This window comes from Corvus hawaiiensis, chromosome 2 (assembly GCF_020740725.1).
Source record: "Corvus hawaiiensis isolate bCorHaw1 chromosome 2, bCorHaw1.pri.cur, whole genome shotgun sequence".
NCBI lineage: Eukaryota > Metazoa > Chordata > Aves > Passeriformes > Corvidae > Corvus > Corvus hawaiiensis.
In genome coordinates, this window is record NC_063214.1 from 22,415,481 (window position 1) to 22,442,736 (window position 27,256).

General features: G+C 38.5%; 1 protein-coding gene across 3 annotated transcripts in view; it reads right to left on the bottom strand.

Annotated features, from left to right (window-relative positions):
- Nucleotides 1-1,982: 1,982 nt before the first annotated feature.
- Nucleotides 1,983-27,256, bottom strand: part of ALCAM (activated leukocyte cell adhesion molecule) — a 118,310-nt gene continuing 93,036 nt past the window's right edge. For 2 of the 3 annotated variants that reach the window (XM_048293785.1, XM_048293786.1), the window contains exons 7-17: nucleotides 24,159-24,286; nucleotides 22,368-22,497; nucleotides 16,822-16,934; nucleotides 15,819-15,954; nucleotides 15,611-15,744; nucleotides 14,032-14,164; nucleotides 13,286-13,324; nucleotides 12,866-12,983; nucleotides 10,895-10,951; nucleotides 5,873-5,987; nucleotides 1,983-4,294 (exon numbers count right to left, since the gene is read on the bottom strand). In XM_048293785.1, coding sequence (XP_048149742.1) covers nucleotides 5,900-5,987; nucleotides 10,895-10,951; nucleotides 12,866-12,983; nucleotides 13,286-13,324; nucleotides 14,032-14,164; nucleotides 15,611-15,744; nucleotides 15,819-15,954; nucleotides 16,822-16,934; nucleotides 22,368-22,497; nucleotides 24,159-24,286 — 1,076 coding nt within the window. In that variant the 3' untranslated portion in view covers nucleotides 1,983-4,294; nucleotides 5,873-5,899. The remainder of the gene's footprint in view (nucleotides 4,295-5,872; nucleotides 5,988-10,894; nucleotides 10,952-12,865; nucleotides 12,984-13,285; nucleotides 13,325-14,031; nucleotides 14,165-15,610; nucleotides 15,745-15,818; nucleotides 15,955-16,821; nucleotides 16,935-22,367; nucleotides 22,498-24,158; nucleotides 24,287-27,256) is intronic. The other variant, XM_048293787.1, reaches the window with a different exon arrangement.

The following is a 27,256-nucleotide window of genomic DNA, read 5'->3' on the forward strand; positions in this document are numbered from 1 at the left end:
GAAATTCATTACTACATCAAAGTGAATGCCCTGCTACTAACAGAATAAATGTCTCTATTTAGAATGTAAATGAGAAAAATGTATGAATTACAAGACATTTTAAGAATTGTGAGTGGCTGGGGGGATGGAGTTAGTCTTATTTTAGAAATTGGCTTTCACATAATTTGATAATAAGTAATAGGCTTAGCTTCTGATTCTCTAACAACTTGAAATGCAGCAAATCTTTACAGAATGTGAGAGCTGCATTACACATGAAGGGGTGTATGTGAGGGGTTGGCTGCTTGGTTTGTTTGCAGCCTGCCTGCCTCCCTTCCTATCTTCCCACTGTAAAAGGGCAGTGCCCTCCCTCCCTGGCAGACCACCGGGAGAGAGGGCTGAAGTGAGCCTCAGCACTGAATTATGCCAGCTTGAGGATGTTATCCTTTTCCAGAGAGCTTGGGAGCCCTTCAGGGGTTAGAAGCACATAACTGGAAGTTATGTACCTCCTGTGTTCCTCTGTCTCCTTCTGCCTGGAGGAGAAACCTGCTTGAAAATGCAGTATTGGGCAATTCTTGGAAACAGACACCTGAATGCAGATGCATTCTCGTCAAAAGGAAACCCAGAAAACATTTGCACAGATGTGGTTGACACAGGAGGTCATGATCTCATTTCATATGTCACTGGTTAATCTTAGCTGAGATAATTACAGACATATGGCTGTCTAAATATGAAGTCAACAGGAAGGTATCCAGCTACATGTGGTACTACAAGTAAATCAGATTTCACTGCAACAGCCAGCAGCTGAGGCTATTAGGTGAATATCGGATGTTCCCTGACAAAATTTATCATTAAAAAAAACAAGACAACAAATTTAGATTTATTCAGTCTTTGTATGGCCTTGTGGGCTGGCACCAATGTGGATAAAACTCACACTGGTATCTCATAATGTTCAAATAGTAACCAATATAGAACTTATTTGTGTATGTTTTCCAAAACATGACAGGATGAAAACTCTGTGTCCAGGAAGAGGTGTAACATATTGCCTAAACCATCTGGGTTGATGCTGGCAAGTCCTGGAAAATATCCAGACAATGAGGTGTGGATGGTTTGTTTCCCTGGCCAGCAGTCGGGTCAGCATTGTCCCCTGCTCAGGCTCTGACTGGCTGCTGGCCCCAGCAGCACAGTAGCTGTAGGTGCAGTAAAGTCCTGAAGCAGAGGCTGGTCTGCAGTACTCAGAACAAGTACAAAATGTCCCTGATGCTTTGCCTTTTATAGTTTTGACCCCAAGCACGTGTTTTTCTTTCTTTCCAGAAGGCCTCACCTTGTGGCCGCACCATTATCACATTTCTGTGGCACATATCCACTGCAGCACAGCTATAGCTTTGATCTTACTGCTTCAGAGGACTCCCAGAGTTGCTTGGGAAGCCCATGGGGTATCTTTGCAGGATACTGCCTTTGCAGCATGCAGTCAAACCCACTGGTTTGTTCCAAGCTCAGTGGCAGTTTCCTGCGCAGCCATGAACAGGCATCATTAATTACATTATTTCCTGCCTGTAAAGCAAGAGGATGGACTGTCCCCTGCTGCCCCTTATCATGCTTTTAAACCACTTGTGAGCAGAGGTTTTTCTTCCTGTGTGTAGTAAACTGAGGTTGAACTCTTGTGGTGTTCTCACTCAGATTTGATCAGGCCCCCCCCAACTTCACTGCTGGGGTAATTATTTGTCCAGGTCACAAGCAGAGACCTGCATGATGAACTCTGGCAAGGCTTTGTGTGCCAGCTTGTGCTTTCCTCTGAGCAAATGCTTGTGCTCCCCAGGTGCTGTGGGCCAGGAGAAGCTCCACAAACCCACAATGAGCATCCCATGACTTTTCCTGCCAGCCAGACTCTACGGGGCTGTGTTCGCAGGACCAGAGGCGGCAGCAGCAGCAGCAGCTTACTCTGGGTAAGCGCTTTCCCTTGGGCTCACACGTGTTCTTGTAAACTGAGATTTCACACAAGCCAGTGAAGACAATACTTCAGTTTTATTGTTGTTTAGGCATGGATAGAAACATTAATTCTTTTGCACTCTTGGTTCTTGAGACTTGCCTATAGTGAACTTGGAGCAGTGAAAAACCCAGCTCCTCGGACTGACGATTTAAAGTGCATAGGAGATCAAGCAGAATCCCAAAGGCGAGGAGTTGTTTATATTCCTTTTTCTGTAGCTGTGAAAGTTGAAGGACTTTTTTTTCTTCTCCTTTGCCCTATATTCCCCTGACAGTGGTATGAAAATTTTCAGCCCTTCCCTATGCTTTCCCTTTGGAGTTTTCCCTATCTTTGGAAGATTCCTCTCTGTATTTAAGAACCATTTGTAGTGTTATAAACAAAGAGAGGTGATAGATGCACACTCCTTCACAGGACTCTGGTACAACTTTTCCCGTTCAGAGTCATGCCCACTGAATTTGTTTTTTCTTTTAAAAAACGTGTATCGCTTGGCAGTGTTCTTGCACCAAAAGAAAAAGATATATTTATATATAAAGTAACTTTTTTGTGTGTTCACGTTTTATTTTGGAAAAACAGGTGTTTAAAAATTTTAGAATTTTTTTAACAAAATTCTAAAAAGAAAAAAAATCACAATATTTACAGAGATAACAGAATGGCTTAGCCATGCAAAACAAATTACTTTGGTTTTTCCCCCATTTTACTTTGGTTTAAATATTGACCAAGATTATAATTTTTTTTTGCCAAGTAAAACAGTAACAAATTAAAGTTTAGAGGCATATAACAGGATTTCCCTCTAATATTTTATACAGCATAGAGTTTATAGGACATCTTATGTATTTAATCCATGCCAATGCACTACAGGAAGCTTTTATTAAGACATCAGTCACTACTGCCCAGACATTTAACATTTTACAAATTTACAAGTAACAGTGTTTTCTTCCCCCTAAATAATGCAAAAGTGGCAAAATACATTTCCTAACGTCCATCTTTATCTTTTATTTATTTATTTATTTTTGCCTACCAGTCTATAAAAACTTACTTTTTCCCTGGATATTTGTAAATGGAAACCTGATGTTCTGCTTATTCTACTGTTCCTCTCTATCAAAATTGCCTGCTACCTTCTTCCAGAAACTAACTTTCCAGATAAGATGAAACTTATCTCCCTTAAGTACAACTTTCTATTGGCCATTCACCCTAAAACCTTTTCTTATCAAGTACCATTCTAAAAATTCCCTCAAGCAAAAAACATGTTTATAAAGTTACAAACTTGAATGTAACTAAAGATACATAGACATTTCATTGTTACAATTATATGTACTGTTTGATAAATTAGGTACCAGTTAAAAACACTAAAATTATCTCAAGGTGCATTCAATATCTGTAGCATAGTTAACAAAAACACACAAAAAATATATATATATATTCTATTTTTGTGGGAAAAATGCAGCTTTGATATGACCACGTTTTAAAAAAAGTTTCCAATTCTGACTGGTATCTCTCTGAAATGAAGAAAAGGTACAGTACTTTAAGGCAGCGAATAACATAAAGGAATCAAAATTAATCCAGAATTCCAGTTCCTTATCCTAATGCTAACATGAAAGACGACTGATAACCATCAATAAAATGCGTGTCTTGCTCTAGAAGAAAAGGATTTATTAGCCACCAGCTGTATGTAGGCTAGGAATTTTTCATAGTGTTCCTTGCTCAATACCCAGACTTCTTCAGGGAAACTCTTTATTCCCTTTCTAGCCTGTTTAGCTTTGCACGGTTTTTTAAATGTTCCTTTTCATTAACAATTTAGTTCATTCTTGTCACAGCTGTCCCCCTTCTGCTTTACCATGATTTCAAAGAATGAAAAAGGAGTTTGACATTTTCCTTTAAGACAGTCTTACACTCTAGGTACTTGCTACAAAGCAGAGGCTTCACTGATAACAACCAGAATTAGACATGTACCTGCTCGAAGGGTGTCATAAAAACAATTGAAATAAAACCATTACACTATACATCAGATTAACAGCAACTCCCAGAACAAAGCCTTACAGTGTATAAAAATAGCTACGTAAAAAATTTACATAAAGGCAAACAAAAAGAAATCTTCAGTGCAGACATTTACAAAAAAATATTTCAAACAGAACACAACATGGTGACCTATTATCATGGCTGTTGCCAAAATTAGTTTGTGGGGTTTTTTTAGCTTGAGATAATTGTGTCTAAAATCCTTTGAAAACCTGGTAGTATGATCTGCTTAATACTTGAACCATGAATAGCTGTCACTTCTTTGTATATGTTTAAATACAATCCACGTTCATGCTTCAATTGGTCTATATGTATTCTCTGAAAATATGAAAGATAAAAGCCAGTTAAACATTTTAAAATATGTTACCCATCATGACTACTCTGTATGTAAACTTGAAATAAACAGATACATGAATAGTACTTTCTTCTGCAGCTCAGTGATGCAAACACTTTCTTTCATGACAAGAATCACTGTTACTGGACGTACTGGGAACAATATTGCAAATTTATCTGGTAAGTAATGGATTTATGTCCATTTCATTTGTGTAGATCTACTGTTCTGAAGGAATACAGAGTAAAAGATTGCACTGAAGGCACACATTGTATTTACGCTGCAAGCTTTTCAACATCCAAATTGACTTGTTTTCCACCTTTAAATCCTTCCTAGGCCATAATTTTGATATTCCCAACTCCCTTTTCCAAACTAGTAAAACACTGATATTGCTGGTAAAGTGCCTACAGCAATGCTGCATCTCTTTATATACCATGTAATTGCTCTATATAAGCCAATGAATTCTGAATATTTAGTGAAAAACTTGTGACTGCTATTAGAAAATTTCAGACAATACTGACATATTGACATTAATGAGAGTTGCATTCATTGAAATAAGAAACCTTGTTATGTAAACATGAAATACCATAATTCTATATAATTCCAAATGCTTTAACCCCGTTTTACCTCAAGAAAGTATCCAGTGCTATTTGCTTAAGATCACTGAAAATCAGGGCTGTCTACAGGTTTCCTGTGGAGGAGCTTACAATGCAAACACCCCTCGATATGTACTACTCTCATTTTTAAGAACAGTTGATGACAAACTCAACAAACCTCTCTATGGTTAGCTGGTTTTCAGACTCTTGTGTTATCACAGTGTTAATTTTAAATGGCCTAAATTGGCCAGAAAAATGGTCTAACCCCCTCCTTTGGGTACTAAAAGGAGAGGTGCAGCAGTGGTGTATATATGTGTGAGCACAGGGTGGTGCTCTTGGTGCTTTGCAGTGCTCCTGTAATTCCCAGCAGAACTTGGGGATCTGCCAGATCATTTGTAAACAGTTTACTTCATACGGATCCCAGCAGGGGAAACTTTCAAACCTGTTACTAATGTAATGGACAGTGTCTCTCTCCAGGATAGAACTGATCACAGAACAGGTGTGTGAAATCTAGACTAAGAGAATTGTTTTGTTCTAAAGGAAGTTTCATGACCTTTGCATTAATGATGAAAAAAGTGACCAAGGACTTGGAAACTGTTGCTTTCAGTAAGGGAAGAAATTCCTGTAAACATTTCAAGTCATACCTTGAAACCTTCTGAACCCTACATACACATATGTACCACAGTGATACATTATACAAATTTATATTTTCATTTCCTTGAGCACATACATTAAAATAAAGCCAAATATTAAGTCCCATCTGAATGTCAGGCTTCTTTTTATATTTTTGTGTGCAGCTCTGAATTCTTACCTAGCCAAAAGCTTGAGTCTGTCTGTTCTAAAACTACACCACAAAACGACCCTACTGCCTCACCTCTGGAAGGTGAACACCAGCCCAAGCTACAGCTTTAATCACCAGAGAGAAATGGTGGACAAAGAGATGTTAATGCTGTAACATGAAGCACTTACCTGGAATGATGATTGACACATTTTCTCTTAAGTTTCAGATTTATGATTGTTTTCCTCTAGTTTTTTGTTCTCTTCTATATTTCCAAGATCTTTGTCTACATGTTTTGATGCTGTCCTATAATGTAAAGGAAGGGCATTTTTGCATGTCTACAGCATTTTGTTCCATCCTCATATTCATGACACTGCCTCCTCCCCTCCCAGTAAACAGAAAATTTTGACAGTTCTGTTCTGAGCAGAGCAACAGGTTTGCATATGTCTGTAAATAGGCCAGTGACACCAGATCCCCACTGCTGTGAGTACCACAAGAAGTATTGCAGCAGGGCTCTGTGTGTTTGATTTACCTCCTGAGGAATTCAGAATTAGTCTGAGCTAGCAGACATTTAGTAAGGTTAAACCAGTTGTGGAGATCTATGTTTCTTGAGAAAGTAATTGTGCAGCTTGTTTCAATAAACACGAGTCTGCTTTAAGGCGTACTAAAACGTTCCGAGCATGGCTGAGATATCTTGATCAACACAGCAATCTTTTGTGTACTCGTAGTAAATGACTTTCAGAGCCCGTGCCAAACGGAAGCTCTTTAAATGTGAAGAAACTAATGAAAATTCTGGCAACACTGAGAAAAAATCCCACTCTAGCTTCTAGGTCTGTGCTAGCTATGACTGACAAGCTTTGGGTAAAGATGAGATTGTGTAAATGTTTGAGGGGGGGAAAAAAAAGAGGTATGCCTCATTAAAAATAGCAGGTCTTCCTTAATGCAAGTAGTGGTGATGAATTAATGAGTTAAGTGCTTAGTTTAGCTTAGCACAATAAAACCACTATGCCATTCATTTAATCTGTGAGAAGCCTCACTGTCTGCCAAGGTGAAAGATTCCTGCAGTGCTGTGATAACATTTTGAAGGTCCCAATTTTGAAAATGTAAATGGGCAAATGTGTTTGAGTGGGACGAAGTAAATCCCTTGTGTCAAAGCAGATTATCGTAGCTGCATTTTCTCTACAGATAATTTGTTTCCCCTACAGAAAAGTGAGGTCTGTTGTGACAGATTGATGCATATGCTCACCCTTGCTGCAGGGTAAAGACCCGGAGTGACGCTGACTTGCAAAATACAATGAAGACACAGGTTAGGGAGATAGTGTGACATGGCACGCTGACACCATGCAGGTACGCACCTCCCGAAGCACCGGGCAGAGCTAGCGCTAGTGGAGCGCTCCTGTGCACATCCTCCATCTGAGCAAAGGCCGGGAGCAGTGGCTGCCTGCCGTGTGTGCCCTGAGCTGGAATACCCTGGGAGCAGTGCTACTGAGACAGCACCGTTTAGTCTTTGTCTCTGAAGAGCTCCTGCGGGGGTGCCAATGCACCTGACCCCCCCACCTCGGGGAGTGCTGCTGAAATGCTGCTCTCCGGGCTGGGGAACACAGCTTGGAGGTGGAGTGCCAGGGGAGCATGGGATTCTGGATCCCAAATCCCACAGGCTACACTGAAAGGGACCACTCTAAAATCTTTTTGGTTTTAGAGGCGGTTATTTCCTGAGGGGCTGTAAGTTTTAACATTTTAAAGCAGCATTTACCTTTTCCTATCAGTTTAGGGTGCCTCTGTTATATTTGTGTGACTGACAGGAAGGTGTCATCCTGAAAACTCATTTACTGCAAAGATCTGAGCTCCTCTTTATTACAGGCAAATTTAATTTTAAAAGTGCTGAGATAGTATTACAAAGTAACTTGTTCTACAGTGGTAAATTTCCATTGGGCAGTAACATTCTATTTTTTTCTGGTATTCAAAACCTGAAACACATGGCATGCATAAAAGGAAAGGATATGAGATGCAATGAAGAAGAAAATTCAGTGCTTTGGTAGAGACTGACCTTCTGTGAGCTTAATAACCTTTCACAAATCTCTTTAATCCTAACATAAAGGAAACAACCCCTCCAAAAAAAAAATCCCTTGAAAATTAAAAAAATTTTAAATTTAAATTAAAACCATGTTTGGTTTAGGTTGAGCACATAATTTGGCTTGTCATGTGGCTAATGAGTCTTTTCCATAAATAAGTCCCACAAAATAGGAGACAATAGGGAAAGAGATTAAAAGCTGAAAGAGTCTGGACTCAGGCAATTACCTGAGCTGAAATGAGTTGGATGTGAGAAAGCAGTGTCATGCACATCTGTCCTCATATAACTGCTAATGTCTGCTCTTGGAGACTGGATAGATCATGGGCATGGCTCACTGGGATCCTTTTCTTTTGGCCTCTTATCAAGAGTTTTACAGTGCCCAAAGCAGACTGAATCTCATAGGACCTGACAGTTACAGCACAGGGATCTGTCTGGTCTTCGATTAGGTTAAAAGTATTCAATGACTAATGTCAGGATATTCTCCAACGCGATCAGGTTTCGATTTTGAAAGTAATCTATTTTAGTTCTGCATACAGTGAAACTGAATGTCACCTTTATTTTCCTAAAGACACAATGGGCAAAAATGGGACACTCAAAGAGCAACACTGACTTTGAAAGAGGCAGGTGCTCCAAAACTCTTTCGGAGGATGTTACAAACCACCTGCTTGAAATGAGAGCAGCAGCAGTTTTTCATGTCTGACAATCAGATGGATTTCAATTCTCAGTGCCTGAGACTGAAATGCAGCTGTTTATTTATGGTGGTTTGGTGATCCTGCTGACCTGGTTTTTTTGTTCCCCAAATACCATTATCTAGGCAGATTCACCACCTCAGCACAAACAATGCTGCTGCCTTTTTTAGTGCTATCCAAATAGTGTCATTGAGAGACATAGGAGTTATTTTGCAGAGTTGCAGCAGTGTGATCCAGTGGCAGTGCCCTGCCAACAGCAGAGGCACAGCCACCCCTGGCATGGCACCAATCCCCAGGGCTTGACAGACGTGGCTTGGGTTTGTAACAGAAATGTCTCAAAACACAGGTTCCATCACTTCCTGGGGTGACTTCAGGCACAGGACAAATGGTCCTTTTCAGCTTAACATTCAACAACACTTGTTCCTTACATTTTTTGTGCATTGACTCTTGTCAGCTTGCTCCATTTTCAACTCAAGAGTGACTTCCTGATAATGTCTGAGCAGGTGGGCAATGGAGTCTGAACAGATAGAAGTATTCCCAAGGATTTGCCCAAAAGGGAAGACAGCCCACTTTGCCCAGGCATGGAGCACTCTCACACATTGTCATTATCTGCAGCTCCACAAAAAAAGCCCACACTTTTGTATGCTGTTGTTCTGAAGAGTGAGAAGTTGGTTGTATAAATATGAGTTTACTCGCTCAACTCTTTTCTTTTTTCTTTAAATTAATTTGTAAATCATGGATCATTTCGAGCTCTTGCTAAAATTATGACTCATATTTAATATTTATCTATGCTTGCTCTTCAGGAAAACAATTATCCCCAGGGAATCCTAATCAAAATCTGTCTGTAAGTAGCACCAAAGTGAGGTTTTTAGCATTCTTTGGCGTGTATGTACTGAGGTGCCACTATTTTATTGGATCTTGTTCAGATACTGAACGATGCTCATAGCATTGTTTGTAATATGAAGACCATTTTCCATGATAACTGTTTTTCCTGCTGTAGTATAAATACAGACTACATATAGGTGACACAAAAATTGCAGTAGGGTTTTAATTTCTGATTTCTTTTAATCTCGCAAGTCTAGGCCTCACCCTCATCACTATTTAAGGAAGAAAGTATGCAGTGCTGCTTGTCCTTGTTACTCAATCTTGTGATAATGACAGGTAAGATAATGCACATCTGTGTAGTTCTGGGGGTTGAAGCAGGAGCCATGAATTTCATTAAAACTACACAGAAGATTTTCTAGGAGCTAATGGTTTTATACATCCCAATCTGGACTAGCTGCAACCTCCTTATTTACTCCAACCTTGCCTTCCACTTTCTTCGATTGTTTTCAAATGTCCATCAGTAGGAAAAAACACAGAGATCCTAGAAAAATATTCCAATCATCAGGAAATGGATGACTGTTTTTAATTTGTGTCACTTTTATATTAGTTTTTTGTCATGTCATGAACTGACACTTTCAGAGATGTCTTTTCTTTGGAAGGGAACTGAGTGAAAACCAACACAAATGCTGAGTCTTGTTGAAAACATAGTGACTTTCCTACTTTTTTGGCCCACCATGTGTGGACTCATATGCTTGTTTGCTATAAAGTATCAGAAAAGCAGAATTTTTATGCTTCAAATGTTCAGTTTCAGAGATGCCAGTAACCTTTGTCATCACTGTGACCTAAGAAACATTTCAAGAGTTTGATGTGCTCTGAGTGTGAACAATTTTAAGACTGCTGCTGTGATTCAGCTGGTCCATTTGAAGTTTCCTTCACTGGATGTTGAACCATTTTAACCTTTATCTAGCCTTGTGACTTGAGATTTGGGCACCTCCAAACTCCAGGGACAAAAATGGGGCCAGGGTCCAATCTACGTGCAAACTTTCATGACTAGAGAGCAGGGTACAGGGTGCACTATTTCCTTTCTGAATCTTTAATTCCTGCTATGTCCTCAGCTGTTTCTGGCAAGGTGAAAATTTCATATATGAAGCATTTACCGAACATGGGTGTCCTGGAATCTCTCAACTGACGTCTGACACAAAAATTTTAGAAAAATTCTGAAGTGCTGAGTTATATTCTGTTCAGTGCATATTAGTTTACAATATCCTTTTTGGAAAAAGGAGAAATATGAAGAAAACAAGTGTTTGGCCTTCTGCTCAGATGAAGGAGAAACAAGGCATGCTGGAGTAGGTAGCCTCAACTCTTTATTCAAAAGGAGGCTGGTTGCAGGACGTGGAATACAGATGAGTCTCTGATTTATGGGATAATATTCACACTGAAAAGGATATGTGGCAATAATCAGCTTTTCCATCAAGTGGAGCTGAGGCAGTGAGTAACTGTACAAGTGATTTATTGGGAATATATTCCAAGGCTACAAGTATAATTCCTACTTAGTGTGGATGACAAGACAATAGAAGATTATACAAACCACAACACCAATAACAAAAAAAAATTAACATTTTTCTTGCCTCGGCAGACTTGGAAAGTTCTGTGCTGCTGCGTTCTCAGACTTTCCTTTGGCGCCACTTTGGGGATAGAGATTAGGTGAGTTACTGGTCAAGGGTGGGTTCAAAAAGTAACTACTACCTGCTGGCCTGGATGGAGTTGTGCCTAAAGGTGTAAGGTGCTTTTTGCAAGGCCTGCTTTGATTTCTAGGCTATGATTCATAATGAAAACTTTGTCAGAATAGGTACTGACATTCTGCTTGCTCCTGCAAGTATGGTGTGCAGAAAGCAGGGAAGATAACAACAGATCAATTTAAACATGTACAGAGAACAGGAGATTGTCAATGATGATACATCAATTAAGGGGTTTTGAAGCTAGCAACCACATGTCAAATACAGAGACCATAATTAAACTATAAAGGTATTTTTGTTTCCAGTGAACCTGTCTAATCAATTCTAGCTCTAATTTTTCCTCTAAGCTTTAGGAAGAGAAGTTGAGCATGAGAAAAATGAGTGTTGTCCATTTAGAATATGCTATATTCTATCTTTGAAGCAGAAAAAATTGCTGTAATTCATAAATTCATCTCATGCTATATTCTATGATTCCTGTCAGCTCTCCCCACACTACTCAATGGTGCAAGAAAATATATTTTACCTTCTCTGCCCTTGTTATAATCAAACCACCTCATCCAAAGAAACCCAAACCAGTGTACCACGGTTTCATGATTCTACATTCACACATTCAAAAAGGAATGACAAAGTTATCTTAGACATTACTGCAACAGTAGCAAAGTGTGGGAGGAAGAGCACTATGTTGTTACTTTTAATTTTTTACCACAAGAAGCATAAGCTTTGGAAAAAAACCAAAAAAATCCTCTTTAATATCTGAGTGTGGTTCTGTGCTTGGGTAATTTATAACAACTCTATATTTGAAAAATTTCAAAAACCTAATCCGTTATGATTGAACTAAAATTTTTATGTATTATCCAAAAAAAATTAAAAAAAAGAGCATTTCCTAGCAGATGGGGAATTCCTTGTTGCACTTGCACATCAGTGAAAACACATTTGTTCATAGTAAAATCCCACTGGTATATTTTAGATTTCATTTGATTCAATTTTAGTGAAAGATCATACAAAAACCAAGTGAACTTTAAGACTGCTTTTACACCTGTCCTTGTCAGTGCCTGTTATGCACAACCACTTAACCTCCTGTGCTAAGAAGCAGCTGTAAGAGCTGTCAGAAAGAAAGCCTGTTTCTGACTGCCTTTGGTTCTCCCTGGAGACAAAGGTATAGGGATAAGACCAAATGGAGCAAGCCAACTTCAAAAGGACAGAGTAAAATGGTCACTTCTTGGGACCCTCCCATTTATATTCAGAAGTGAGCCTCTGTGACAAGGAAGAAACTTGAAAGCAAGCAGGCCTCACTGAAAAATGCTATTCTATGCCTGTGATGGCTAAAACCTGGATTGGGATGAGAGCTTCTAGATTTTTCAGCAACAGAAGCTCTATGTTTACCAATTTTATTTCAGAAATCTTAAAGTATAGGTGAACAAAACAAATCTCTCTTTTCCCTGAGATGGCTGAGCCTTATTCTGTATGTTATTCCATTTTAAAGGAAACAAGCCAGCCAATTTCTAAATGAAGGCAGTTTCTAGCACCAGTACAACCACACAGACTTCCACACAAGTTCCACAATTAAGTACTATATTTAAATGCAAGAGTCAGCACAGACTTGGCTGTCAGGGAAAAGGACCTCATTACAACTCTGATCTATGAAAATCTTTGAACCCCACCTCTAGGACATGAGTCCTGTTCAGCATTAGGACAAGCCAGGGGTACCAAGTTTCCTTTCTCTACCAAGTGCACCTACTGTAACAGCTTTTCGCCACTTTAGACTACTGGAATGCTGTAGAGGAAGGAAAACAGGTAAACATACATCTCTGCTTATCATTGTTCTTTTTCCAGTTTAGTATAAAGTTTTACAAAAATTCTTACTTTGATTTCTTCACATAGAGCCAGTAGACAACACCTGCAATCAGAGCAACCAGCAGAAGACCGACCACAATTCCCACTATTAGCTTTGCCTGGTCATTAACCTTTTCACTATTGTCATCTGAAGCAAAGAAGAAAAGTTAATGAGATGACCTACGATAAAGTAAAGCATTACAACATTTCTAAAGAATTTTCACCAGAAACAAGAAAAGGGACTAGAAATGGAAAAAAAAACCAAACTAGGCATTGCTCTTTAAACGTGTTTTTAAGCTTCAAGAAAGTCACATCTTAGTCAATCACAGCACTAACTATTTCAAATCAAGTCCAGCTTTAAGGGACTTTAAGGAACTTGTGCAGTGCTCTACACAGGTCTTGAACCGAGACAATCAAAAGCAAGGGTTACAGAGAGAAAACCATACGTACCACTCCTATCCTCTGGCTCATCGTATTCTGGAATATTTACTGAAATGAAAAATGTTAAAATTAAATTAGAGACAACACATATTTGACCTGAACATCACCTTTAATTGCCTATTTACACCAGTGACAGAAACTGGAACAGTGTTTGCCAAACAAGATATTTAATCCCATCTTTAAACAGAAGTCTTTCCTTTGTAACTATAATATATCCCTTAGAAGAATTTTACTCTAAAACTGTATAATATTAAAGTCAGAAATATTTCTGAGTATTTCTGTGCTAGCCTTCCAAAGCTTCTCACTACTTTTCGTCATGATGTGATTAAAGCCCAGTATGGCTGATTTCTATTGTGAGTCAAGTCATACCAGTAATAATAAACTGGAATTTAGGGACTAAGGGATATTGTCAATTTAGTAATAAATAAAGACCTCTGTCTTGTAAATAAAGTATTACTTTGCAGTATTTTGTGCTACTGTGTTGTACTATTATTTTGTAATATTGTTTACTTTTCTAAATAGAGGTATCTAGCCAAGAAAGTCATGAAGACTAAGTGACCTCATGTAGAAAGCAATCAATAAATTTTATGTACTACTGATCCAGAGTGGATTTACAATTGCTTGACTTAAGACAAAAAGGTTAAATATCTTAGTATCAACATTACTATGCAGACCTACTCTTCATTTGAGTGTGATGTATGGGTACTTTATGAGAAACTGTAACTTTAAAGAAATGATCTTTAGAGGACACTCACTAGCAGAGACGTTCATGGAGGTCACAGTCCTTTCTAGCTCATTTTCTGCAATGCAAGTTAAAGTTACATTTTCCTCAGGAGCAATTACAATTTTACTGGAAAATTTCCCATTAACATATTTTGTCTCCTCTGTCTGAAAAGGTGAAAAATGAAGATTAGTATCCTTTAAAAACACAAAGAACAGTACACTCATTAATTGTGTTACACACTGAAAATGTTCAGAGGGAAACAACTTTCAACTATTATTTCAGTTCTCCAAACAACAGCAACAGAAATACATTTTTTATTAAATGGCAATGCAAATATTTGAAAGAAAAAGCCGGACAAAATATCCAGTTATAGATGGCATAGTGCACACTGTAAGACTAATGATAATAAAGGTTTATTCTGAAAAAGTTAACAACATTCTGTATTTGCTTTTCTTTCAACTATTTAAAAAATATTCCAAATGACAAAATTCTTAAAGGAAATTTCAGACTTCTAAGGTGTTATTTTTTCCATCTTGCTGTTTTTCATTTATGTCATTATAAGGAAAAGAATTGCTCTAAGTTTTCCAGTTTCCAGCTTTCCAAACTGTTTCCACATTAAGCATTATTTTGGCAAGCTCCGTGTATTTAGTAGCACCTACAGTATCTGCACTGTAATAGTGATGTGTTGTTCCTTAAATTTGCTGTACATTATTCCTGGATTAATGCAACACCCAGAGAAAATTATTTTCAATCATTTGTGTAGCTTCAAGACAATTGCTGTCTTATACCTACAAGTAAATGGACAAATTTTGACAGCTACACATAATTTCTGTAGGCTTAAAGCAGAACCTGATGAAATGTAATGGAATCTACAGGAGCACTGTACATTGTACTTCCATCCACTGACTGTAGAGAGGTCTCATTTACTTTTCCTGCTAAGGCAAAATGTGGCAATACTCTGCATGGGATTTGGTAATCCATATAAAAATACTTCAGTTTGCATATTTTCCAGGTATTTTGCCTGCTATGTAGGAGTTCTTCTTATTTATCCCCAAGGATGCGGGCATAATGTGAGAAACAACAGGTATAACCATACAAAAACAACTATAAATATTAGGATAAAAGCTGCAAAGCCCATAAGGAATTATACTGAATGTAACTTCTGATTCACACATGCCAAATTTCATTACACTTCACTCAGCTAATGCCTACATCAAGTACCCATTTGCTTTCTAATGTAAGTTCTACAATTCCATCGTTATTTGCAAATTCTTTATGCAATGGTGAAATCAGCACATTACCCAGATAAAACGACTAAGTACCTTCATTTAAAAAATGCATATTTCATTTGTAACCTTTTCTTTTTCCTTCCAGCTTCAGCTTGTAGCCAGTGGATCTCCTTTGCCTTCACCTGTTCTATTCAAAAAGGCTTTATCATAAAAAATCATCCATGTAAGTACCATGTAGCTACAGCTACCACTTAACCTTCTCTTAGATAAATGAAAAAGACTTTTCTTCAATCTCACTATCTGAAAAATGTCCCTCGACTTTAATTTGCACTTCCTATACACTAGTTTTTTGGTGAATAAAGTAATAAGAAAGATACTTGCTTTATTTAGGATGCTTCCACTGCCTGTAACTGTCCACTGCACTGCTGGTTTGGGGAAACCTTCCACATGGCAGATAATTGTTTTAGACATTTTATTTGTGTTGGTTTTCTTGGTCATTTTGATTTGAGGTTTTCCTACAAGAACAATGTTGCAGTTAACCATTTGATTTAAAAAGAACAATAATAATCATAACTTTCTGCTCTCTTACCTTCCACAATAAGTTTAAGTGTCTGTCTTTTCCTCAATCCTTCCACCTCCTGGAGGGTCGTTTCACAGACATAGTTTCCAGCATCTTGATACTGAAGACTTGAAAATGATGGACTTGTTTGCATTCTGGTATTGTCCTGATAAAGTCAGGAGTTAGAAGTGACAGAGATAGACTCACAATATATTAACCCCTTAATGACAGATGTGACTACTATCAACAGGAGTTTTCACATGCTTTGGAAAATTAAAGCCACACTTTCAAGCTGTTTCCCCATTAATAACTAGCATTTGAATATCCAGCGTGAAAAGTAGAAACTGATGGAGATTTATAGAAGCCATCTCCTTTCTTCCTGAACAATATTGTTTTTAAATCAAGGGCATAAATGGGATCAGTTATTAGCTCTGAGCTTTTCTAGTGGGTTGGCCAAGACCACAAGTGACAAAACATGTTTGAGACACAAGCAACTCTCCTCTAGGCCAGGCTTATGAGATCAACATATCCTCATAAATAACCATTAGGTATCCTTACTGTAAGTTTCCAGCACTACAGGTTTGGTGTAAAGCCACCTTCTTCAATAGCTGCATTTTTCACTGTCTGACCTCTCAACCCGTGCCCTTTTTGCTATGTTTATCAGAACCAAGACCAAGCTCACCTCTGAGAAAATGCACCAAAATTCCTCCAAATGGGCTTTTTTTCTTAGAGGAACCTTATTCTCAAAAGGCCTTGCATAGACAATTTTGAGAAAGTTGTATTTGTGTTACAATATGCCTTAATTCTCTCTATTTGAAAGCTGAGCTGATAATTATAGTAACTGATTTTCAGTCATCAATGTGAGTGAATAAGATCTCATTTTAAGCATATGCATAAGACTCATTTTAACAACATTCTTTAAAAAGCCCAACGAACAACTTCCTTCCTTCCTTCCTCCCAAAACACTGAAGTAGCAGCAGTAATATGAAGGGGTGAACACTCAGATGAAGTGTGAAATAGATTAATTACTGACCTTTATCCAAAACACAGTTGCATTTCTACTGGAAGAAATCGTGCATGACACAGGCAGGGCCTCTCCAATCTGTTTTGTGACTTCTCCACTAGGAGTAAGCTGCAAATCCAAATCTGGGATAGAAAGAACATTTGTAAAAAGTTAATCTCAGAAAGCCTGGCCCATTTCAGAGGCTTACCAAGAAAAGAAAATGTGACTAATTGCACTCATTAAATTCAAGATTTCATTTCTTCAATAAAATCTAAGTCAATTTTACAAGTAAGGGAGATGAGAGAATTATTCTAAAATAGGCATTGCAGAACATTCATATTTTTGCTGTAATTATAGGCTAACAGGAAAAGCAAAACCTCACTAATCACTAGAAAAATGGATACATTTTTTTCACCTTGTTCTGCTGAAAGAATGACAAAGTAGGCATAAGAAGATGAAGAAGTACTTCACATAGAAGTATGTGAATTTGGAAAAGGAAGTACAGAATGCTGTGAGGGCAGCTTGCTATGGGCCAGGTAAAAATGCATCTTCAGGGGAGGACTAGTGCAGGTGGGGACAGGTTATGCTAAATAGTAATTGTAGAGAAAAAGGCAGGTCAAGAGGTACCTTTCTTTTGTGTGATAAAACTAGAGGATTTTTATCCTCAAAATCTGAAGGAGATGAAGGTGGTCAAAGAAGGTGTATGAGACATGATACTGACTGAAGGGGTGAGATGTCTGAATTACAGGGTTGGGGCCCTTTACAACATGAAGCCCTTTACTTAAAGTGCCACTTTAGGTACCTCAAAAAAGACTCCAAGCTCTGCCTGACATATTTAAGCTCCCAGGAAATTGCAGTCAGCGACAGCTGTGTTTGACACAAGGCAGGGTGAGAGCCAGTAACAGGAGTATCAGAAAACACTGCTTTGGATTTTTCTTAGTATAAAGGTTTATATTATATATAAACCTTATATATATAAGCTATTTCTTAGTATAAATGGGCTGGTCATTTTTTAAAAATTTTAATCCTACAGTGAAAGAAAAGCAGAGTTTGCCAATCTCTATTTTGCTTCCCCTCTGACAGTGCCTTGCTTGTGAGCCAAGTTGCCTGGTTGAATGACTATCACAGATGTGTGTGTGCACACACAAACATGTGCAGTCAAATGCACACATGACTTCATCACAAATATAGTACTTGCTGGCAAAGTACTGTAAAGCCTCCTTTTGGCTTTTAAGCAGAACTTAAAAAAAAAGCTTGAGACAAAAATCACAGTAGAGGAAAGCGAGTTTTCCTTAACAAAACAATGAACTTCCCTACTGGCTTCATTCAGTGGTTGCCCTGGGAACACCATTGTAATTAGAGGTAGAACTTCAGGGAGCAACTAGGGTTCAGCCTGTACTACTGGTCTGCAGCACTATTATCTGTGTTACAAGCCCAGTGTCTCGTCCAAGAGGTCACAAGGACTGTACTTTCATCTGTGCATTTGTCAAAGATCTTGATGAGATAAAATGGCATCTTGTTTCTGTACTCCTATGGGGATTTCCTATCCTCCCTCCTGAAACCAGTAAATGGAATCCAATTATTCTCTGGTGGCTTCCAGAAGAAAAATAAAGAAATAAAATTACAAGACTCCTCCGGTGAGCAGTATGTAGATTCGGATGGTGTATGGGATGTGTTTCTTCTTGCTTTGTTACCCTTAAACACATTCTATCAAGGCAGAGGGGTGGTTGAAGAAAAAACTAAGATTTTTTCTTTTTTCCCCTCAAGAATTTCCTTATACATGTACTTAAACCTCTTGTTCTTTGAAGCAAGATAGCACCTCAACCCCAAGAGATCACCAAGACCATTCAGAAGGTGTTCCTCTCACATTTGTCATAGGGAGCAAAAATTCATGAAAGTTTTTGCCTTCATCTCAGGCAAGAGTGACACTGAGCCCAAAGCAATCCTTGAGTCTTCCTCCAGGATAGTCTGTGCCCTGCCAGCCCCTTTGTGTGGTGTAACTGGGACTACAATCCCTCTCACACCATGGTCTTGGTTGCTATAGCAATTCAGGAAAATTTACAGTGTATGAGATGAGCTACGTAACTCAGAGCAGTATTTGTATGACTTGTGAGGCAAGACAGAATTCAGCTACTGTTATAGGATCCCCTCTAGGAACTCTGCACAAGCAACTTGATTTAGCTTAATTTTCTGCCAGTTTATCTGCCAGGTCCACAAAGAAATGCTATGTAGCTACCTTTATCTCGCTACTTAGTAAATAATCTCTCTTTGGTACAGAAGTATGAGGAGAAAATATTTCTTGCATACAGAAGACTGTCAAAATTAAATTTTTGTCTCCATTGAAAGAAAAACTTTTCTGTGAGAATTTTCTGTACATTTCACATTTGGCTTTGAAATGTTCTTCAGAAACAAGCTCCTCATCAGGCACCATTTTCAATATATGCTAGCTCTTAATGTGGTCTCACTTGAAGTCTTGCATTGATTTCAGTGCTGTCTTTGCATACCAAGTAGAGCAGGGAAGAGACAAACAGTGCATTCTGCACGTATCACCACATCATGTGAGGGAGGTATGGAATTAATGTGGGCAAGACTGGAGCACACAATTCAGTTTGGAAACTGTGGCACATCTAGGACAGACTTGCAGCATTTAAAGGAGGCCTCTGATTGTACTGTGCTACAATTGGGAAAACTATGCAGGCACTTGCTTGTTGTCTGAGCTCCATGAATAAACTAGCAGACAACTAGAAACTTCTCCTAGTATCCTGAGAATATATTTTCCCATGCAACATTCAAAAGGTGATTTCCCCTGTATTTTTGATGGCTTTAATGAAAGAGACAAGTCAATACAAGGCTATAAAAATATCTACAGAGAAATACAAGTGCTATACTCCTAAGACCTTTAATTTACTGGATGGTTTGCAGAACCCATTTTAGCAGAAAGGAAAGCATCACAAAGAGGAAGTTCCACAGACCTACTTACTCCATACTAGGTTTTACATGCAGAAACAGTTACAGAATCATAGAATGTTTGGGTTGGAAGAGACCTAAAAGATCATCTACTTCCAACCCCCCTGCCATGGGCAGGAACACCAGCACTAGGCCAAGTTGCTCAAATCCCCATAGCAATAGATAAAGAAAGGGGACTGTGGGTTGAAAGAGTTGCTTCTTTATAGCTGAGAGTTGCTTCTTTATACCTGTCCTCTGCTGCAGGGTGCTTTCCTTGCCTCGCTCAGGGAGTGCTGCTACATCTCTGTAAGTGGTTGTAAACAGCTTTTGCTCTGGTCCCCTTCCCTGCCAGTTTTGCTCATCTGACCCTGGGCAAACTCACTGAAGGAACAGAGCTGGCAGAGAATTTACAACCTAGTGTAAAAAACCCCAAACCCACAACATCAATCTTGTTCTGTTGCTCCCTCTGTAGAGGGACAAATCATGCCAACCACAAGCACTCAGCTCTGCTGGACTCTAAACTGGGATCTGGCTGCACAGATCCTGCTCTGAAGGGCAAGAACTCAGGTTGTACAGTTTGTCCTTTCATCCCTCCTCAATTTCCTTTATAAATAAAATATTTCCCTAGACACTATGGGTAACTCAGATGCTTCAATGTCAATTTTCAGCTTTCTGTAAGTCTCATAATTTACATTCAATTTGCAAAAAGGGAGCTCTGTATTCAGCCAGAATATTTTTCTGCAAATAATATTTGAGGAATATGGCATTATAATGTTTTTTCATACCAGCAAGAAGCTTTCCCTACCTAGACACTGAAAGAAATCAGGGTAATTAGAATGCTCAATAAAATTGTTTTGGGAAAAAGCACTACAGTTGAAATTTAACAAATTACTGTAAACAGTTTCTCAAATTTAAATTATTATATTGCCTGCTTTTTGTTGTGTTTGTGGTTAGGTTTTTAAAAAAGAAAACAGAAAATCTAAAATACTGAGATTGGATGGGAAGAAATGAAAAGCCCTGACTCCTAATCAAGGTTTTTTCAGTGTAACAGCAGAGAGAGGAATATTCATCCATATGTGACAAGGTAAAAAATAAAGCAAAAGAGGGAGAAAAAGTAGGATTTGATAGGCATTAGTAAGTACTATCTGAAGGACAAACTACATCCTGCAGAAATGCTTTAGAGCAGCATAAGGAAGACACTGAAGTACCTTAAGGATAGGGCATGGTCTGGACATTCGGGAATTACAGAACTATTCCAGGCCATTGCGCCTCTTTTAAGCAAAGGCTTTATTGCAGATAGAGGTGTTTTGGAAAAACAAAATGAACCCTAAGTAAAGTGAAGCAGTAGGGTACTAGAGCATAGCTCTGAGTTCTGGGTAGCTGCACTAGCTGCCAACACTGGGAAGACTCACACCTAGAAAACACATGCTTCTCTGGCATAGTAAAGCTCTTCCAATGTGCACACAAAATAGAAGAGAAAGGAAAACTGGCTTGTTAAAAATAACTTGGAGCGGAGGACTTGATTTTTTAATTATTTATGAAAGTATGAGTAGACCTGCAGTCCACTAGGAGAAAAATTAAAGGGTCAGTTATAAAGCTACATTTGCTACCTTCACTTTGCTAAGTTAAGAGGCAGAAGCACTGGGCTCTTTTCAGATTTTACATGCCCAACTCTTGGCAAATAGAAGGGGTGGGCAGGGTAACAGCAGATGAACTTATTAAAGGCAAAATATTAATTAAATATAACAGTGTAATTGTTCATGTACAGATATATTATGGATGTATTGTACCTCTTCCAGGAAAAAAAATTCAAAACCAAATACAAAAACATGAAGTTTGTTTTCATGTAAAGTATAACAACTGTGGAAGCCTTTAAACTTCATTATCCATCAGATCCCTCTGAATCTGTCAACTATTGATGCTACCGTGAAGACTTCAGACCATCAATATTTTTAGTGGAAAACCACCCCTGGCTGAGAGTTCCTGCTCATGTCTTCTCCATAGGGAGATTAAAAGCAACTCTTGCTTCAATGGTTCCACCAGTTCAATGGCTGCTTTCGAAGTGTTGCTGATAGTGTGAATAAACAGTATCCAGCTAAAGAAAATTTACTGAGCTCTGTAGCTCTCACGATTCTGGGAAAAGTAAAAAAAAAAAGCAACTTTTCCTATGAGAACATAACAACATCCTGAGTCTCTTTTCTAGACTCCTTACATGTTAAGCTCATTGAGGGAATGTGAACTTGATTATGAAGAATGGCCTTCAGTGATATCCCTGTGGATCAGCTTCCATGTTTGTGTACATTCTAAGGCACGGCCAGAAGAGAGTAATTTGCCCTATATACGTTCACATGACCGAAATATAAAATACCAAAATTCTCACTGTATGTGACAATGTATACTACACAAAAGTTACATGAAGTGAAACTGTATCTAGGCCAATGAATTGAGAAAGTTGAGATTTTCAAACAGAAATACATTAAAATAAATAGAAATGACCAGACACTCCTTCAAACCAACTGCTTCACCTGTAGGTAACTGCACTAAGCTACATACATAAAGCAGAGAAACCATCCCAGGAGGTCCAAGATCAGTTTGTATCCTACCTAAGAGTGCAAAATGCAATGACTTACAGTGCACAGTGATGGTGGTCGAGTCCATCATGCTTTTGTCAGTCAGAGAGCACCTGTATTGTCCTGTTGCATTTCGTCTCACATCTGTCATTACGTAAGTATCTGAGCTTCTTATACCTTCTGTTTCTCCCTGCGGGTGGAAAACAAGACTGTACATGGGCTTGCTAAACCCACTAATTTTTGTTGAGGATTTTTTAAATTATAAGGATAGCTAAATACTCCAAAGTACATATAGACAGGGCATCATTGAAGTGTAATTTCCTATTAATTATACTGAGGTTTACTTCCTGTGTGACAACATAATTTTAAAAAACAACTACAATCAAGAGCTTACTCTTTTAATTGAATGACTAACTCATTTTAAGAGAATGTTAATATACAAAACTTGAAAGTTTAGCAGAATAAGTATTGCAGAAATCAAAAACCAAAACAAATTGTGTAGCTAAATCTGATTCTGATATATTCAGTCTAGGACAAATCATGAACTGATTTGTACTGCATTGCAAATTTTTGAACAGCACAAGCAAACCTTGCTTTATCCACATCACAATATAGACCCTGGTCAGGTATACACTGCATTATATGCAGTTATCCACAGACACTGGTGTTCTGAATTAGCCAGCAAATGTTGCTTTCTGGCTGTCCAGTTCCCTAGTTTCCCCCTGATTACTGACTTAGATCAGCTTTGAAACAAGCATAGGATGATACCCTAATTCCTATCTCTGGATCCAGAAAGAGATTTATAATACCTCTGAGCCTTGTGAAGGAATCACCCACTGCAGCTCTTCTTGAGAGAAAAGACAGGGAGTCCAAAGATAAGACAAACTTGGGTGTTTAGCTCACTCACTGTGATAGTGGAGCAAGGAGAGATACCAGACACTTTTTCACTAGCATTTAGTGCGCTTCTAGGATGACTCACTGCATCTAAATGGCTGTTCTGAGATAAGGACTTCAGCTCCTAGCTCCCCTTGCTCTCTTCAGCAATTCAAACATGCCAGGAGCCCAGAGTAGACGACAATTATGTTCAGAGGGTGATATGCTGGGTTTGAAATATCTGAAAGGATACCACTTCTGTCTTCTTGCAAGAGCAGCTCTGCTCAGTGCTGCAGCAGGAACAAATAAGGCATGTAAAGTAGGAGCGGGAAGGAGGACATGGGAACAAGGACCAGAAGCCTTAGAATATAAAGTCACATCTGTCTGTGGACTTCACCAGTACTAAGAAGATTAATGGTAACAAAGCCTTTATTTTTCTCAGTCTGTGTCTTATGCATTTGACAGATTTGTTCTCCTGTGCTGTCACACACATTCTTTTTTGTTTTATATGCCACCAAACAATTAATTAATTAACTGAAGAAAAGAAATTGCACAAAGATTAATCTGTGAAAGTCCAAAATATAGCTGAATTAATTTGCTGTACTTTCACTGCTGGATCTGTGTTATGACAACAGATGAGTTGGTTTCCTTCAAGGTGCTAAACAGCTGTAATCAAAACTGTTTATTAAAATACCTGATGATGGGAAATGAAGCATTGTAATTTTTAGTAGGTCTATACTCCTGCAAAATTCGGGTGGGCTGGGGTAAAGGAGAGATTTTTTCAAAAATATTTTGCCAACTGAGGTGAGGCATTCTCAGAGCATGCTATAATGGTCAATGTCTATCTTCAGTGTTTGTCGCATCGAATTCCTTCCTTCATTTGTTACAAAACCACGTATACACTGACATGTAGCAATGTCTGTAGGAAGGAATGACACAGAATATTACACTAGGCAGCGACAGCAAGGCAGGACGTACCGGAATGTAAAACAGGAACTCCTGTGGAGGAGGGTTGCCATTTCCTGAGCACTTCAGAGTGATGTTATCGCCCTCTTTAATGGTACTACTTTGTGGCAGCACTTGAATAGTCACCTTCTCTGTTGGGTCTGTGAAAATAATGTACATATTTAATAGCTTCAGCATAATCCGCACAGCAACACTATGCATGCAATATTCATGGCCCAAGAAAATGCAATTTTATCATCCTGCAGCTGAAAATATTTGCACGTGTAGATCTTTTCATAAAAGAACTTGAAGTTAATCACACTCTCTATATTTTTGCCAATTAAGTGCAAAGAAGTCATATGACATAAAATTCATTTTTCTTCTCCAAAATACCTGTAACTGAAACAGCAATGATTACAAACATGTCATGTGCTTTAAAGCAAAAGAAATCCTGATTAGTATGAACCATTTCATGGTGTGATTTCATTATGAGGGATTAACTTGTCCTCTGTGAAATTCCCTTTTTGGAGGACTGCAGCAATCAGAAAAACAACTGAAGCTCTCAACACCATGTATTAGTACTAGATAATAGCCTTCTGGCATTAAAAAGAAAGAAATATGAACTAAGCAACTATATTCAGCCTATTCTATATGCTGATCACTACAGGCTTTCAGAAAGATAAATCTGGTGAACATAATAGGACCCTTAACATAGTCAACAGAACAGTAAATGTAACATACTTCTGTCATGTTCACTGAAGTTGAACTATAACTTACATTTTACTTTCACAATTTTCTAAAGCATTCTTTAGCAGATGCTATTCTTTCTAAGTATAATAATATAATTTTTAAAAAACAAAGTAAAATGAACAAAATTAAAAAAAATAATATGGGCAGATAACTCTCACCATTTTAATTTCAAAGGATAAATAAAATTCCATCAGAGATGCCAGTCTTGCATTAAGATACAGTACAGCGCACCTTATTAGGCACTAAAAAATCTCCACAGCAAAGAAAGCCCTGGCTGACAGGTGATTTTGTGTGCTTAGTGAAGCGTGTGCTCTACAGCCCTTCCAACCCTCCAGGCATTTATCACGTCTGTCTTCTGTGACGGGATTTCTCAATAACAGGAGCTGCAGTTCACTGGGGCCTCTCAAGGACTGGGAGCCCCAGCAGAGCACAGCACCTCACCCCTCCTCAGGGCAGGAGGGGTACTGGATTCCAACCAGCCACAGCCTCCCTCCCTCCTTCAGAGCCTCCGCTCCCTTCCATGGCCGAACAAGCTCCTTCCCCAGTACCTTCAGAGCTGAGGCACAGCTTCTCCTGCTTAGAAAAAAGAAGTCCAGCATCACTGCTGGTATGGAATACAACAGATGCAATGAGATAGCTGGCCAGGAATGACATGCATGCCCTTCTTGGTAGCTGCTGGACCAAAAACTCAGTTTCAGGGGCTGCTGCAAAAACGTGTGTCTCCTTCTGTCAACTTTACATTAAGGTAAAGTTATCATAAAGAACGTCTAGATATATCCTGGAATTGCTTAGGCTTTGTCTCAAGACTGAAAAGGGAGGAATTAATAAAGAGTAAGACTTTAGGACTTTAATCTAGAACAGGTTTTTCCTCTCAGAGATAAACAGAACTGGATGAAATGGGCACAGTTAAACAAAAGTAACATTCTTGCAAAGCACCAGTCTTTTCTGTAGACATATCTTACCCTTCTATCTACTGTAAACAACCAGGAGCAAATTTTAATTTAATTTGCTAAACTAGAAAAAAACCCCAAACATACAGAAGTAAATAGCAAAAGACTACTTAAACTAAGATGTTTAAGATGAAGAGGTCACTCTTCTGAGGAAGATGCAGCCTGAGAACAGGAAGATAGTATCCAGTGCCACACAGAGTGGTGTTTGGCATGAGTAATGTGCTCCCCCGCTTTCATTAATAAACAGGAGCAGCCTGGTGAAGGCACATCTTGCCTCTCAGTGGCACATATTCCTGACTTGGTGTTTCTGCAAACTTGAGATTCTGCTTTCAACAACAGCAAAATTCCAGGAGCCAGCACCAAAAGGCAGCCATTTAGTAAATGAATGCTGCTATCCCAGAGCTGTCCCAGCCAATGTGCCTTTTCAAGGAAAACACCAATGCTGGAAGCAGTATGAGTGTGAAGTGCCTTTGACTCTAATCTGTCATGTAAAGCAGTTTATCCATAACAAGACAGACACCTAACAACACGGCATGACTGGGAAATCTGCCTGACAAACATTATCTTTTTACACTGATTACTGCTGAGGAGAACCCCACATAACTGGAGCCTAGATAATTAAATATCTGAAATACTATCTAAGTGCCCACTTCCAAGACTTCTCTCCTAGTACTCCTAGCTTTCAGTAGCTTCCTTGCTTGCAGCTGCAAAACCAAGCACGTAACTGCTGCTAGCTGAGCTAAATTATCCTAATCCAAGTAACATCCAACACAGCAAGAGCTAATTCACTCTACTTCTCACACTAGGTTACAGTGGCTGGCTCCTTCCAGGACATGAACTAGCTTATTAAACACTTGCATGCTAAAGATTGCACTAACTCAATACAAAAGATAAAATAAAAAAACAAAACAAACAATGAAACATTTCTTAGATCCTGAGTGAGTAGATACATCTTTAAAAAAATCTTCTGCCGGTATAATTTTAATCATGCTCTCCCCATTTCTTTAAGATAAATGGATAAGTTGCAAGGAATGAGCAGCAGGTCTTTATGATTTTGTTCTATTGGTTTAGAGATGCAAAATATCATAGTTTTGACAGTCCATCTAAAATAAAAAAGGCTGAAAGACTTCAATTTCTTAGAGTTGGAGTCTGACATTTTTTTAATCTGCATTATATTTGACTCATTAAAAAAATCACAATTATTGAGAAACGAATTAGGATCACTGTACTAAACTAAAAAAGCAAAACCAAATCAGACAGGCCATTAACATCAACTAACAGAAATCATGAAATGCATCTGTTAACAAAGAATTTCACAAATTCATTTGGAGATGCATTTATGCAGAGTAAGGAACTGAAGTTACGGCAGATGAAAATACTCATAAAGAAAGTTGGGAAACTCCACATTCTAAAGACAGAATTCATACTTGA